At 37.8% G+C, this 16,054-nt stretch overlaps 1 protein-coding gene across 3 annotated transcripts in view; it reads right to left on the bottom strand.

Moving 5' to 3' along the window:
* Positions 1 to 13,430, bottom strand: part of kcnip1b (Kv channel interacting protein 1 b) — a 21,397-nt gene extending 7,967 nt beyond the window's left edge. The window contains exons 1-3 of one of the 3 annotated variants that reach the window (XM_005737906.1): positions 13,391 to 13,430; positions 12,966 to 13,305; positions 12,339 to 12,564 (exon numbers count right to left, since the gene is read on the bottom strand). In XM_005737906.1, coding sequence (XP_005737963.1) covers positions 12,339 to 12,426 — 88 coding nt within the window. In that variant the 5' untranslated portion in view covers positions 12,427 to 12,564; positions 12,966 to 13,305; positions 13,391 to 13,430. Of the gene's footprint in view, positions 1 to 1,137; positions 1,516 to 12,338; positions 12,565 to 12,965; positions 13,318 to 13,390 lie in introns of those variants that run through there. The other 2 variants (XM_013912057.1, XM_005737908.1) reach the window with 2 other exon arrangements.
* Between the last annotated feature and the right edge of the window lie 2,624 nt (positions 13,431 to 16,054).

Here is a 16,054-nt window from a genome sequence, read left to right as displayed (position 1 = left end):
TATATATATATGTGTATATAGCATTTATGCATACTCAGTGATGAGCAGTATTGCTAGAACAAGCTATATTTTGTATCCTACTTGTAGCTTACCTCTGAGTCTCATTTCTTGTGTGGCTGTGGTACCTGTTTATCCCCTACAGGATCAGACTTTATCTGTCCTATCTTACATACCTCCTCACAGCTGGCACCACAACGCATTTTTTAACAGACCACTTACTTCGAGCTAAAAACAATCCCTAGATGACCTGCTTTGCTGAAAGGTCATTTAAAGGCTCTTATCAAAACACAGACAAGCAGTTTCATCGTATCTGCATTTAAAGCATTACCCTCGTACCGTGGGGCATTTCATCAATGTCTTTTTAAAAAGTCATTATTTTGCTGCCTTTTCATGGTTCTAATCTCGATCTCCCACTGCCATAAATTCATCATTCAACCTGGTGGAGTATGCGCTCACACTCTCCCTTTATGCCCCTACAACCCAGTCTCCATGACAACAGGCTTTTCAAGCATAAGGCCAGGGAGAGGTATGATATGTGAGCTGCGTGTTAATTCAAATGCCCAAAACCTCGCTCCCTCCGTGTTTCTGTTTCGCTCACTCACTGGCGCGTTCGATGGGCATGCACCAAACACACACAGGCATAATTACAGAGACAGAGCAGTGATTTTGCTCTGTTATTTTCAAGGACATCTTTCTTCCATCCTGTTGTCTCTAAATCATTATCTCCGCACAAGTGCTGTACCTCGTCACTGAACGTGAGTGAGAGATGCTTCACCCTCCACAATACTGCTGCCACTTCTAGAAGTAAACATTGTAGATTTCTGTTTGAGAAAACAGAATCAGCACTACTGGCTTTTCATTAAACCTATGTAACATTTCCACGATTCATTATCCACTTATTTTTTTTCCTTTAACTTCATAGTTCAATTAATTAAATCACTTGGCAAAAACAGGGTGAAAGCATAAAGTCTCTTTGCATTGGATAAGCAAAGAAAATAACTAAAACAAAGACATATCACGATTGGCAGCTGGTGTACAAACACTACGATCTTAGTGTTACTGTCAGTTTGGTCTAGCTTTCTGTTGCTCTTTTTGTCTCGTCTCCATCTCTTCTCTTTGTGACTAACATCGACGTACCTCTAGATGGTCTCCGCTGTTTGGTTTGCATGGTCAAAGTGCCCACCACTGCACCCATGTTGTCACTGTGGAAGCCAGGCTGGCCAAAACAACCCAGAGAGTAATAGTCCCTCTATTTACTTCACGATTTTGTCAGCCTGTCGTCCCGTCGCTGCCTCCTCCACGGCTCTGTACCTTACAGGATTTTTTTTTTGCCCCTGTCAAGTCCTTTCACTGGGTCCAGATCTGTCACCGGGGGGACGCTTCTCCTCTTTGAGCTGACTCTCTTGAATTTCTGATCCCTGTCTCCAAAGACACACACACACACACACACTCACACGCACAAGCTGCTCCTGCCTCTTTGCGCCACTCCCTCTGTTCTGTGCCTCACTCTACTCATCTGTCAGCCTTTACCCCCCCCCACTCTTGCGAGCTCCCTGCCTCCTCATGCCCTTGTGGTATTGTAGAGTGGTGTAGTCACTAATAACGCTTACTGACATGTGAAGTGTGTGCATTTAAAGCACACACGTGTATTTTCTCAACCCAGTGGTTACTACTCCAAATGAGCAATTTGCTCCCTGAAGTGTGTAACATAATGAGGATGTAGCTATATGTAAGACTGCCCACTTGGGATGGCATTTGTGCATGCCTATGTTAACTCACCACAGGATAAAGGAGCACATCTTTTTCTCTATCTAGAAAGAATTAAAGTTAATTGTGAGATTTTGAAGAAATATTTTTAGAAAAAAAACAAATCAAATGTGCTACAAACAAGAACATTTGTATTAAATGGTGCCAACGAATCTTCACAGAGTGGACTGCGTGTAACGTGGGATGGAAAGCTGTGGGGGTGAGTGATGCTTGTTTTCCTTCAAACTCAGAAAATAAAGCAGGGTTGCTGGATTGCAGCACAAACAACACAAGCAACAAAAAATAGCTAATCAGTAAAGCGTAAAATTTAGATTTCACTGTGGATTTCTGCAGGAGAATTCAAATGGTCTAAGTTTATGGAAGCTACTTGAAGGGCAGTTAGCTCAGTCTTTGTAAGCTACTTGTAAAAACATTGAGATACACACAGAAAAAATGTGAATGATATTGCATCCAATCAAATATTCTACTGGCGGCCGACCAAAAAATGTATTGCCTTTGTCTCGCTCCTTGTTTGTGTATGTGTGTGTTTGTGCACGCGAGGTTCAGAAAACCCTCTCACACTTTAAAAAATTCATTGAGGGCCATTTTTTCAGTGCTGTTTCAGCTTTCTTGTTTCTTGAAAGTTGACGTCTATATGTTCTGTTCTGAGTATTAAAAACAAGATCCATGAGCAAAAATGATAATAATGATGATCAAATCCACACTGTATGGAAGTACAGATTATTTTTTACAACCTAAATCTGGAGCCTGACCCTAGATCAGCTGTGCAGTTCAGTTTCTTTGTGTGGGTAGTGCTGAGAAAAAGAACTTAACATGGACTAAATAATTAAACATGAAGTCATGCATAATTCTAAAATAATTTAAACTTCTCTCAACTTAGATATTATCTGAAGTTAGATGGATGTAGCCGCTGGATCTGAAAAGTGAAGCAAATTTAAGGATTTTTTCTTAAGGTTAGAAAGGGGCAACTATTTTGGCTCCAAAAATAAGTCTGATTGCATGCCGGTCAATGAGAAAACGACCCTACTGCTTACTTTACAACCCCAGTAACCTGATTAGTAGCCCCAGCTTTTAGAGAATCCACAGTGATGTATGTTTTGTAAACTGTGATCTAATTTTGAGTAAAATAGATGATCATCATTGTATAGTCAATAAGATAAGTGACTGTATAGTGAATGGGGGTTATCAAGATCTACTGCTTACTTGGTGTCTGAAATCAAAAAAGCCAAGATGGTGAGAGCTGAGCGAGGGGCATTCTGCAAAACATTAAGGACCATCATGTTTTATATCAAGTGTCTGTCCTAAATTTTTCTTGTATCCCAGTTTCATCCATTCAAATATAGTCCCTCTGTATAGTGACTTTCATGTAATGATTTCTCTGCCTTCTTCAATGCAGTAGTATTTATTTTTCCTTCTTGGATAATTCAGGAAGCATAAAGAATTCGTAAACTGTGTCACAGATGTTTCTAACTCGTTTATAATCTTCACCAAAAATAACCTGCTTGACATACAGACAGTCACACTCACACACTTGCGATGGGAAATTCCGATTACTAAATAACCCGGTGTAATCCCTGTGACAGATGTTTGCCATCTGGAACAGTCTTAGTGCACTATGACAGACATTCAAGGACGCTGCATTGCAGTCTGGCTTCATAATCTCTTCAAAATCTTTTCTCTAATTCACATACAACCCCTTCTACAAACAGTGGGAAGGACACACTTGGACCTTGTACACTAATCAGCCATTATTTATGATTTTATCAGTCATGTTGTTTTCCATTGCAACTTTGGTTAGTGTTTTTTTTTTAAATAAAAATATGAGATGAGAGAGGTGTTATCTTTGGTTCTGAAACACAGCTGACACAACTGTTTGCTCTTTCTTTCATAGTCAGTATGCCCTGAGCAAAGCAAGAGGCACATTTGTGGACTGCCTATACTGTGTGTTTAGATTTAGTCGCTCCTGGTTCCAGTAAAAAAAATCCCTTTATGCTTTTGGAAAATTACACGATTCCCTTATGAAAAACCCAACATACAGGCAGCAAAACCAAGAGATAAGTATACACACCCCTGCATCTGGTCTCTATGATTGGAATAGAGTCCAGCCTGACATCCAGAACTAACCTGGGCATTGAGTTGCATCCCACTATATCTAGCCAGTACCTCTCAACTGCAAGAGCTCAAGCTCCTTACCCTACGGTGAGGTAATATTCCATGCCCCAACAACCACTTTCAACAGCTGGGGTTTGACCTGCCAGGGGCTCTGCCCTTGACCGCCACACAGCATACACACATTGCAGCCCAACATGGGCCAGTCCTCTTGTGGATTCATCAGCTATCAGACATGCTGTAGGGATTTGGTGCATTGTGTGCTCGGTGGCTGGTTAAAATAACACATTCACAAGAACCAAATGATGATTGGACAGGAATCACTTTCCCTCCAGTGGGCTGAGACAGCAGTTTCAGACCTCATGTGGCTTTCTAGTTTGACTATGCAAGAACTTGCATCTTTAAATTATGTCGTCTCGTCTTCTTTCTTTAACCTGACATTCAGTTGTGTCCTTTTTAGAGCTACTACTGAGATGGGAATTATTACACAACAGCTTTTGAAGCTAGTATAGCAGCTTTCTGGAAAAAAATGGGGACATTCCTGGAGTTTGTGGTGCTTTTCACTGTCAAGTAAATTTGTGTATATTAATTACTTTTGTTTCTTATGAAATACAAAATCAAATAAACTAAACATAAATGGGTAATATATATTTTACTGTTAATACAACTACATACTACTTATTATTAATGCCATTATTAATATAATAAGCTGAATTACAATGATTCTTTAGGATTCCATAAGGAACGTTTTAATAGAATAATCTCAGGAAGCCATCTCATATGATTTCAAAGTAAGTATGTTTATTTTTTTATATATGATAATACAAATGTTTAAAAGGAGATACTTTTAAAATTAAATCCTATCTTCAAAATGTACGACTCTTATGAAAATTAAGAATTAGAAATGCATTTGTTGTAAAGTAAAATTAAATGGATGGATGGACCTGTACACCTGCAGTACCTTCATGGCCCACCAGATGCCATCAGCTTACACCTTGGGAATCACTGGTTTAATGCGTCATATAAACAATATTAATTGGATGGTATCATTTTCAAGGTTTGACTGATGATTAAAGCTTGTTTTTATTGTAATAACTATTTATTAATATAAGAATACAAATTTAAGCTTTAACTTTTAAAGATTTAAGAAAAACTAAGCCTGAAGACTGTGTCTTATTAGAAAGCTGTGGCTCAACCTTTGTGTGTATCTGTGACAATATGATGCTAATTGTAATTCAAACACTGAGACTGGAGTCATTTATCTGTAATGAATGCTATATAACAAATCTCAGTAACATTTGAAAATTGTTAACAAATTCACAGTATAGTGAATAAAATGTTAAGCATCTAGATTTAAGTGTCATTGTTTGTTATCAGATGTGATAACAAAGATCAGATTGGAAATAATAAACTAAAATACATGATACAATTATTATTGATGAAGACTATTTATCATATGTACTAAATTTGAAAGCGTTTTTATTAATTGTGGTTATTATTATGCATTCACCATTAATGAAGCCGCTTTGGCTTCCATCACATCTTTTTGATTTACCTGTATTTGATGACTTTTGAATCTTTAGGCGAATACCCACAGCTCCCCTTTTTGCCACTTTGAAATGTGTATTAAGTTATCTGTGAGTGCAAAATGATGCTTTATTTCAGGAGGCTAGATAATAATAATAATAATAATACTAAAAAAAAAAACCCGAAAATGCATCAAGCATCTTAAAAACAGACTGTCACAAATTTAGTGTGAATGTTCTTACAAAGTGTTTTTAACCCTGCAAGACAAAACCCATCAAAAATAGCCAGAAAATTCAGATTTTTTGGACCTGAGATGTTTAATAACCCCATAACAAAATCCACAAAAATCATTTTGCTATATCATGTTGTGTGAAATTATTATATATTTATTATATTTTTTTTATATCACATTTGATACATTGGAGATTTTTGGCACCTTTTTGTTAACAACAATGTTAATTTTAGACAAAAAAAGAATTTTGTCCATAAGGTTTTGAATTTATGGCAAGTATTGATCATGATACAAAGTGCATTAGAGGGTTAGGTTTTCTCAGCAGAGAACTCTAACACATGAGCTCAAGTTTCTAATGCTGTGGTGTTACTTGTTAAACGACAGATGGCAGCAGAGCGTAACAGTTCCTGATGCAAGCAGCAGCTCATGTCACCATTCAAAACAAGTTTTGCTCCCGATTTAATGCATCACATGCAAAAATCCTCAGGGAACTACTAAATATGAACATGAAAGAGGAATTCCACAGAAATGTGGCTGAGCAAACATAACCATACTGTTCTCTGTATCGAATAGCCATCTAACCATAGGAGATTCTGCATATAAATACCAAGTAGTAAAACAACGTGGCTGGACAGGAGTAATGGTGGGGCGAAACACGTACACACCCACGGAGGAGGAAAGAGCAAGAGATAAAAATAAATCTAGAAGAAGGCGGTTACATAAAAGTATGTAGTGAGGTGATGTAAAAAATTAAAAGCAGAGACACACACTGTCAGCTCCAATCCACTGATTCTACAGTCACAAAAAAAGGGAAAGAATCAGAGGAGAAAGATTTTTTTTTTAAGGAAGATGGTTGTAAAACCGGAGCTTAATGCCAGATAACTCTTATGCGGGTTTTGAACAAAATAGATGCTACGTTAGAAGAGCTTGAGCCATAGATTTGAATCTATCTCTGCAGTGTGTGGTGACAGAACCACTGCTGCAAGGTTATGCTCTTAGAGGACACATGTGACTTGTAATAGTGAGAGACAGGTGCAGCATGAGGTCGGATGTCTTTACCTGCACTCTTCCTGTTTTCAGAACCTGGGTCTACACAAAAGACAGTATAAATCTATTGTATTTGTTGAACCATGCATTTTTTATGTGCTTCCCCAGATGTGTCTCGTTTCCCGTATCTAAACAAAGATGATTGTCAGTTTGCATGATTGCATGATGTGAACTAAATTTTAAAAGTAGATGTTGAAGTTGTGATAAAGATAATCTTTACCTCATGAGTTTGAATATAATGGCAAATTTAATTTTATGGGTATAGTTTGCTAGGTCCATAGTAAGCTGTGGCTATAGTAAACTATAAACTCTGTAGTTTATTGTGTGAGTGTTGGCAAACAATTACAACAACAGACCTCATTGAAAACATGCTTACAGGGAAGAAGCTGCTTGCAAATGATCCATCCATCCTTCCATCTAAATACATTCAACGTTAAAAACACTGACATTTTTTTCCTAAAGCTAAACTGTATGTCTGCTGTTGTGGTTAAACAACACATCACAAAAAAGTTTGAAATAGTATTTGTTAAAAGTTGTCCTTAATAAAATTAAATCTGTGTGCTGTTCCAGTTTCCTTGTCAGTCATTCTGTCAAAGTCTCGTCAGTTCAAAAAGAGGTTTTTCTTTACTTTGTCAGGTAATGCACAGCATCAGATTTCCCATTAGGTTTGACATTCAGATTCCCTGGATGTTGCGCTACAACATCAGTACGTCACAGCAAAATATATATAACTCACTCAAAATATACCTCACAAGTCCCTCCCTTTGTCTGAGGCCTTTTAGCTGGTTTCTCACGTGCTGTAAAATTCGAAAAAGTTGCTTCTAGCTGAATGTTTGAGCCTGTACTCTGCCATCTTGCTTTTAAAATGTGCTGTGAGAGGTCACTGTCTCTTTTTATAACAACAGGGAGGACAGCCATTTTTAATTGTGCACTAACATGAATGCAAGGTCAGAGCAACTGTCAAAACACTGAAGCTACTAGTGCTACTCCTTTGTATCTTTACATGGAAACAATTTTTTTTATTTTACAAGGAAAGCACTATGTAAAGAGCATAAAGTACAATGTAATGTTAGAAACAGGAATAACAGTAAGTCAGCTGCAGCCCCGAGGCATATCATAACTACTGTATCCTCACTTGGTTTGCAATGTTTAAAGGTCTGAGGATGAATATGCATGCTGCTGAACTTAATAAGACTTAAGGCATAAGACTAAAGATAAGACAGTTCATTTTTGTCTATAGTGTATGCAAGGAAAAATGCAAAAAACAACATAGCTGTTAAAAAAAAGTCTAAATAGCTTGCTTGTGTGTTAATGTTTATGAGAACATATGTGCATGTTTTCATGTCTTCATCCATGCATACTTTAGCATGCGGTCTTCCTCTGCCGCAATCTGGAAGCAAGTGCTTGTGAAATCTGATTATAATTAAACTGTGCAGAGGAAGGGCTCAAAGCTAAACAAGACATTGTTACTTCATGCTGTAACCACACATTACAAGATCAACCCGCTCCATGTAAGCACCAAAATCAAATTAATACCAATGACGTTTAAAACTTTGAATAATGTTTGTTATCATTTCTCCTGTGACCCTGAATTGGATACGTGGAAGAAATATTATGTTTGCCTGTGTTTTTGCATGGATGGATAGTTGTGCCTGTTCATCTTGAGCTATGGCAATGAGAAACTAACATTGTATAAATGTAAAAATTCCAAAGGTTTAAAACCCCCACTGTGGCATAAAATCATAGATTTATTAAATCCCCGTTTAAACCACTTAAATGTATTTTGACCAGTGGCTCTTAATTAACTCTGTGACATTTAATTATGAAGCTAAATGAAGACTCGGCCCTTATGCTGCCCAATGCGCACGCATCTTAACTTTAAGTCAGTAAAGGTCAGCGAAGCACAATAGAACATTTTGGACAGAAGCAACAAATGTCCAGATGCACAGTATCAAGCAAGTGGATACTCAACATAATTTACATTACATTTGATCAATTATGCATCCTTTAAGAATGCAAAGAAAAATATAACTAACGTCTACAAATAATGAGAGAACCAGATATCATCTTGATAACCAAGTCTGCTATAAACTGTAATCCTTCATTCCTTTGGTAAAGGATTAGCTCCTAACCATAAAAAAGTAGGTTTGGGATTGTTTCAGTCAAATAGCTACGGTATGCGATTGTGTTGCATGACCTAGATAGTCAGCCTACTCACTGCCATGAGTTGGTTGGATAATTTTTAGAATAGCTCAGCGGCTGACTAAAACACCAGTTTATATCACATAGGTTCATGCTACAAAGGATTTACATACTATTTTTTCTTCTTCTTTTTTTTAACATTGCAGATGAAAAAACACTGGACAAACACTGCACATGTAACAGAGTAAGTAAGATTTTGGTTAGTTCATTATTATAAACCTAAGCCTGGCTGGATTCCTGCTTAATTCAATGAAAAACATTGAGCTTGTTGCTCCTGTAAATGCATATTTGCATTTGTAACACAAGCTGTGGGAAATGTGTCAACAGATTCATCCTTCATTATGCATGATAGTAGCTGTTTATGTGTAAAAACGTACAGTTCGGGCATCATGCTGTCATTGTCAGTTTGTTGACAGTATCTGATGTGTTTCTCAGTTTGCAAGTTTCTTTCTTTGCCCTGTGAAAAATCAATTTCTCAGAGTGCTTATGGCTGCAAATAATTTAGAGGTAGATAGTAAGAGTATCCAAATGCTTCTAGATGGAAAAGTAAAGAAGTGGTAAAAATACATAAATTTGGAATTTGTGGCCCACAGCGAGTGTTAAAATGAAGCGCTGCCTGCACCTGCACAAATATTTTATGCTCCATACATGTGCGTAGGGTGAATTTTAAATTTATATCAGACCACAGGTTCTTCTGAAAGTGAGAGCAGTACTGTGTTTGTGTGTGTTTTTTTAGTCGTGACATACTTCGCAGCTGCACTCTGACATCGTGACTCAGCGTTTGATTTTTGCAGCTTAGGTGAAAAGTAACTTTTTAACTATAACTGAGAAAGGGGCAGAAAAAGCAAACAAGCACTAAAGCATGATGAATAGAAGAAGTTTAGAGTACACCACAGCCTCAGCCTGTGAGCTATGTGCAGATGAGAGTTAAATGACCTCATCATTTAACTCAAAGCCACTCAAAGCATGCATGTCATACAAGAAGGAGAATTTCCAGGCGTTTGTTTTACTTGTGTTTTTCTGCACATGTGAGTCTCTATAGCAAAGCTTACTAGATGTAGATGAAAATTAAAAGTATACAGATATGTCCAAATGAAATATTGACATATCTGAAATATCTTATTAGCTAAAGATAAGTCACATAATTTATGGAAGGTCAATTTTTTTTGTAGGTGGTCCTCAATAATGTAATCATTTTTGGTTATTATCTCAAAATTTTGGGTTTGCAATCTCAAAATTTCAACTTTTTCCCTCAAATTCAAAAGGTTGATATACCTAACCCAACACCAACTGTAAACACATGTAGTACTGTAGTGACGTTTATGCTTCAGCACAGTAAGCTATAACACAGTAAAAAACAGCATTTTCATGCAACCTATAAGAAACGCTAAATTAGTATCATTCAGGTTTTTTTGCAAGACACTTTACAAAAATGTAATTTAGCAACACATCATACATAGATCAAAGATTGAAGAATGATTTAAAAATAATGAAGAAATATATGACATGTAGGGCTTGAATGTGTAAGTTACATTTCTAGTGTATCAGTTCCCATGTTCCAGACAGTTACATAAAGCTGTGTGAATAAATAGCAACATTCAAAATGTTTGCATTATTTCCTTAACTTGGTTTGGTTTATCTGCTTTTACAGCTTTTATGCTTAGGTCATATTAATGCAGAAATCTAAACACAAAAAAAGTACAAGGGATTCATAAACTCTTTCCTGCAACTGTAGCAAAGCAAATGCTCTGTAATTTTTAAAGACACGATGAAAGAACATGTGCCTCTTGCTTAATAGACCACACAATGGCTCAATCGTGGAATTCAAATTAAATCTATGTCAGAAAAACAATCCTATTACAGTCTTAATATGAACTTTCAGCGGAATGAATGATGGGATCATAATTTGACAGATTTCTGCTGCTAGGCTTGGACTAACAGGCACCCCTTTCTTTTCCTGTTTTTCACTCGGTGTGGATTTATGCCATCATTGCATTTCAATTCTGTGTTTTCTCTCCACCGCATTTTCTCTTTGTACCTTTTCTAAGTATCTCTGGCTTCTTGGCTGTAAGTTTTGGATCTGCAGCTACTAGCCTCACCGACCTGCCCAGTATTGATTGCTTGTTGTTTCTCACTGCTCTTCTTTTCTCCTATAGGCCTTCTTATTCCAACACTTGAGCCTACAACCACTTTCACATACGCACTGCAGGCCTGAACCTTGTTAGGACTATGGCACCACATTTGGGTAGGTATTTGGCTATGCAGTGTGAAAGATTTAGGAAACCTGTGGTTGTATGCAACAAAACAAAACAAACCCCCCCACCAGGCTTAGCCAAATGGCTCAAACATCGCTTTTGCAGATTCTACGGGAAAGAATTGCAGACTTTCAGCTACATGCTGTAGCTGTTTTCTGTCACCAGGGGACAGTGTCACAAATAACTGATCTGTGGGCTACACACAGCGTCATCCGAGTTGTGCTGTCTCCTGAGCAGTCTATTCGGGCGGCTTCTTCACAACCCACACAAAGTATTTCCAGTAGTACGAAGCGAGCTATTTCCTGTTGTGTTTTGCATGTGGCTACTGAATTATGTTTCGTAGGTACGCTATAACCATAATCCTTTCTGAAACCCTGCACTATAACCTACAGCGTAACCTACTCTGTAAGCTGATGTGTCCCTCCTCAGGAATGTTGCGACATATTGCATCGACTACACCTGCAATGTGATCTGTACTGTCACTTTGTCCCGCTCATTTCTGGATAATTCTTCTTCTGCCACCATTTTTGAAATAGACTGGAGCGAATGGATCAACACCATCGTCAGCTGATGTTTTGGTGGTGAAATTGCCGTGCAAATGGGGCTCACCGCGGCAACAGTATCTGTCGCTTTCATAAGCTATGTTAAAGGCTCTACGTTAAGTTTAACACAGACGTATAAATTATGCTTGAGAAAGGTAGAGGCAGTGGCAGATGGGTAGGCTTTCTTCAATATATCTTTAGGAATCTTTGAGCTTCTTTAATTAAAGCAAAACTGAGTGCTATTAGAAGGCAGCTGAAATCTGTCACTGATATAAAGTACAACAAACAGGATATCAGAAAACAGGGACACTTACTAGCAAATTATTTTAGATCAACTGCAGGAAGACAACATTAAGCTGATCAAAGCATTGCTTTGTAGGGGGCGAGAGAGAGAGTGGTGGTGGAAAATGTCCAACATCCATCCACTTTTTGCCAAGTGCTTGGTGACAGGGAATAATTATTTTTCTATATCAAGTAAAGTTTGGCCTAACTGTTCAAAGGCAATAATAAACTATCTTGTGATGTGTTGCCACATAAAGAAAAAGGAACTGAACTGAATTCACATGCATACACAGGAGTACCCATAAGACCTCACTGTATCTAAGTTAGCTAACACTCAAGAGGCTCAGAATACGTGAGTGCATCAGTACAAAGTACCTTTTGTGAGGGTTCCTGAGACCAATCTCTGCAGGGACTGGATTAATTTGAGCACCCCCTGTCTGCAGCGGCTGGTACAGCCAGCCATCCTGAGGTAGATGCAGTGGCAGATGGGTAGACTTTCTTCAATGTATCTCAAGGAATGTTTGAACTTAATGTTTCCCGTGATTGTTATCACAAAAACGAATCTGCTTCATGTGACATCATGAGGTCCTTCAAGCAGCTCCTTGTGAAGAAAAGGGATACGATTAAGCCTTTGCTCCACAGCTTATGTGCAAGACAATTTTACTTACAATATGCTTCCAAGCTGTCACACATTAGTACCTAAAGCACTCAGGCGTGTTCCACTCTCTCATTCAGAAAGGCATGCAGAAAAACTCAAAAGAAAAACATACAAATATACACAAGCAGTAGCCAAACAACTAGAAAATGTTCAACATTTCCTGTTCTCTGGCTTCAGACCTTTACGTTAAACTTTTTAAAAAGCAAAGTTGCTTTTCACAGACCAAAATAAGTGAGAAGATAAATAATTAAAAGGACTCTAAAAGTAGAACACGAAGCGCTTCGCCCCCCTGGAAGTTCTGTCGGTCCAAGAAAGAGCAGAAAACCTCATGCAGTGCTTCTTACCTCCTCTGTCAGTTTGTCTCATCACTTCTTTTCTTGTCCTCCACTTTCCTTTACCTTCTGTCCTGTTAGTTGTTTTGACTGTTGTCCCCTTGTATAATATTTTGGAGTAAGGTTTCCCTCTAAACTGCAGTGGGAACCCTGCGGCTGTGATCTGTCGAGGAGCTCTGCTCTGGTGCTCTCAGCAGATCTGTACTGCAGAGAGCGCCAGCAGCCACCACTATACCCACCCTGCCTCCTCGATGCTCCCTCCTCCTGTCTCACATTCTGCTCTTAGTCTGGTTGATGTGCTTTATCTTACCTTTTTCTTGATCCTGTATATTTGCACGATACACCAACTGGGCTGAATCAATCAAAAGAAACAAATAAAGGTTAAGCATGGTGGATTATAACTGGAGCACTAATTCAATGTGTAAAAGGTTCCATACGGAGTTTCCAGATCCTCTCCATGTTGCAATAACAGAGCGCTTTATATTAAAGTGGGCACTCTTGGTCCTCTGCAGTTACACTCAGTGTATTAAAATGTAACCTTTTCCTAATAAAACATCAGGAATGTGTTTTAAAGCACACGTGTGCTTCATGAAGCCAAGACTTAAGCCTGGAATTTTAATTGTATGTGAAATACTATTATTTTGACCTTGCAAACAGCTGATTTATTTAATTCAGTTATTTGCATTGAGATTTTTGAATTATTAAAAAAGTGATGTTTTTTATTTAGCATAATAAAGTGTTTAAATATTATTATCATAAACCTTGTCGTACCCATTAAAGATTGTTTTTTGGTGTAAACAGGTAGGAAGATGAGAAGATGATACTGTGCATTCGTGTGTTATAAGGTTTCCCAGAATGTATTAAATTAAATAGCATGCAACCACATGAAACAAATGGAATAAAACTAAATTAGGAAATTACATTAAAATGTATAATGAAACAGCAGCTATACCAGAACACTATTACCTGATCACCTTCATCGTGTTCATCATTAACCAATATGGAGAGTAACATGCACAGACTGCATGCACGTTTTTGTCACTTTCTTAATCAAACTTCTATCAGAAATGAGACTAAATCCTTGCTGAGACAGAACCACACTCTGTGCCAAATTCACTTTCAAGCAAGCAACACACAGTAGTCTACTCTATCTCCAAATGACTCCAAAACAGGTTATGTAAGCCTGGGAGTTTGCTTTTGGAGACAGAGCTTTATGTTTCTCACTCCAGTGACCTGGGGAAATGCTCAGGGAGAGCATGACGCAGTACTTCCTCTGTCTGTGTTTCTCCCCCCCATCCTGTCTCGTCTTTATTTAATGTTTACAGATTCTATTTATCTTCCAAGGTCAGTGGAATATTGTTGTGAGTCTCTGTCTGATACTATCTTCATCCTAAATGTCATCATCAATAGATTCGTACAATAAAGAAAATAAATAAATAAATAAAATAAAGGAAGCTTAAGTAAGACCATAGCTTTCGTGACTTGAGGTGGTTGTTCGGACAATTCTGCTTTGATCCCATGGGAGGTGCACTTTACTCAAAGAGTGGCATGGTAAAAATAGAAGCACAGAGCTGGCCACATTGCCAAAAAGAATATGTGGAGGATATCGGCAATCAAAATTCAATTAGAAAATATGAAAAGGCACTTTTTGCAGTATCATAATGCGTTATTATAACAAGAACACACATAACAGGACAGGGTTGTTTACATTTCTGCCATGAAAATAATTTAATTTTACTAAAGGGCTAACAAAGGGTAAAAAAAAAAGAATTGTGTGTTGTGACTGGCCAGACAAATAACACTCGAGGGCTGACAACACTCAATACAGAAATTGACTACAGACCACTACAAGACAGGCAGTATAATATAGCAACAAATTAGAACAGAACAGAAACTTTTTACCTACTATTTTCATGTCAAAATGGCTGCAAATGAAAAAGGCTATTAACATTTGTCAGCTGATAGGGCACTTTCTATCATCTGAGTGGCATATGATCCATTAAATTCTGTAAAATGCAAAAAGCAGAAAAATTATTTTGCTTTAAATGCTTTATATTCTTCAATTAACAGTTATTCATCCTATTCTATAAATTCAGACATTCATGGTTTAGCAATGAATAGCAATAAAATTGTATAAATAATTTAATATAGACATAATATAAATGTAAATTAAAAAAATCACAACAAAAATAAATGGCTTGAGAACTGTATGACAGGGTTTACTGTCATATAATATGGTTATGTCAATGTGGTTAAAGTCGTTTTAACTGGGTAAACGTATCAGAACCAGGCAATTAAGTGAAAAACAGCATTTTATTTGATGGCCACCAGATGGCACTAGCTGTGGTTGCAAAAAGACTCAGTCCTATAGAAGTCGGTAGGATAAGAAATTCATTCATTTTGTGTAACATTGATTAAGCAGACCTTCCCAAAGTGTGGGGCCCGCCCCCTGGGGGGGGGGGTGTTATGAGGAGGACAACAACACAATGCTTGGACACTGCTAGCACTGGGCGCCCACAGAAACGCAAAGCAGGAGGTGAAGCATAGCTGAATATGTTTCCAAACCAACTTCATTCTAAGCCAAAGACTAGAAAATATGGTGAAGCATATCTTCCCTTTGGTTTCACCTGCACAAGTGCAAAGGTAGGTCTCCCCTGCAGAATTGGTTTTCCCTTCGTCAGGAGCACCGCTGGGCTCTTCAAATCATGGACAAACAGTATCCCACATTCTTGATTTTTAGTTCACAAACACTTGTTGTAATGACCAACTACTCCTGGTTACAGTGGGATACAAATAACATCAGGCTGATCCTGCCACGATTTGGTCCCTTGGTTCAAATCACGGACAAACAGTATCTCACAGCTGTTTATGTTTTTAAACCCATTTTGCACAGAGAGGCATTTTAAAAAAAATGTATTGATAGCAATGTTGAATATTATTACACAGGAAAAAAACAACTACACGTAAAATAATCACACTGTGAGGCCTCTGCCTTTGTAAATGGAGGGACAGTAACTGCATGTAAAACCTGAAGACAGTCAGATTAACAGTATTTCGTCTCTATCTGCCATTCTGCAATCTATCTCATGTAAACAATAACA

Source organism: Pundamilia nyererei, unplaced genomic scaffold, assembly GCF_000239375.1.
Source record: "Pundamilia nyererei isolate P.nyererei 1_Seehausen unplaced genomic scaffold, PunNye1.0 scaffold00080, whole genome shotgun sequence".
Lineage (NCBI taxonomy): Eukaryota > Metazoa > Chordata > Actinopteri > Cichliformes > Cichlidae > Pundamilia > Pundamilia nyererei.
The sequence above is the reverse complement of the archived record's forward strand: the minus strand, read 5'-3'. Positions and strand labels throughout refer to the sequence as shown.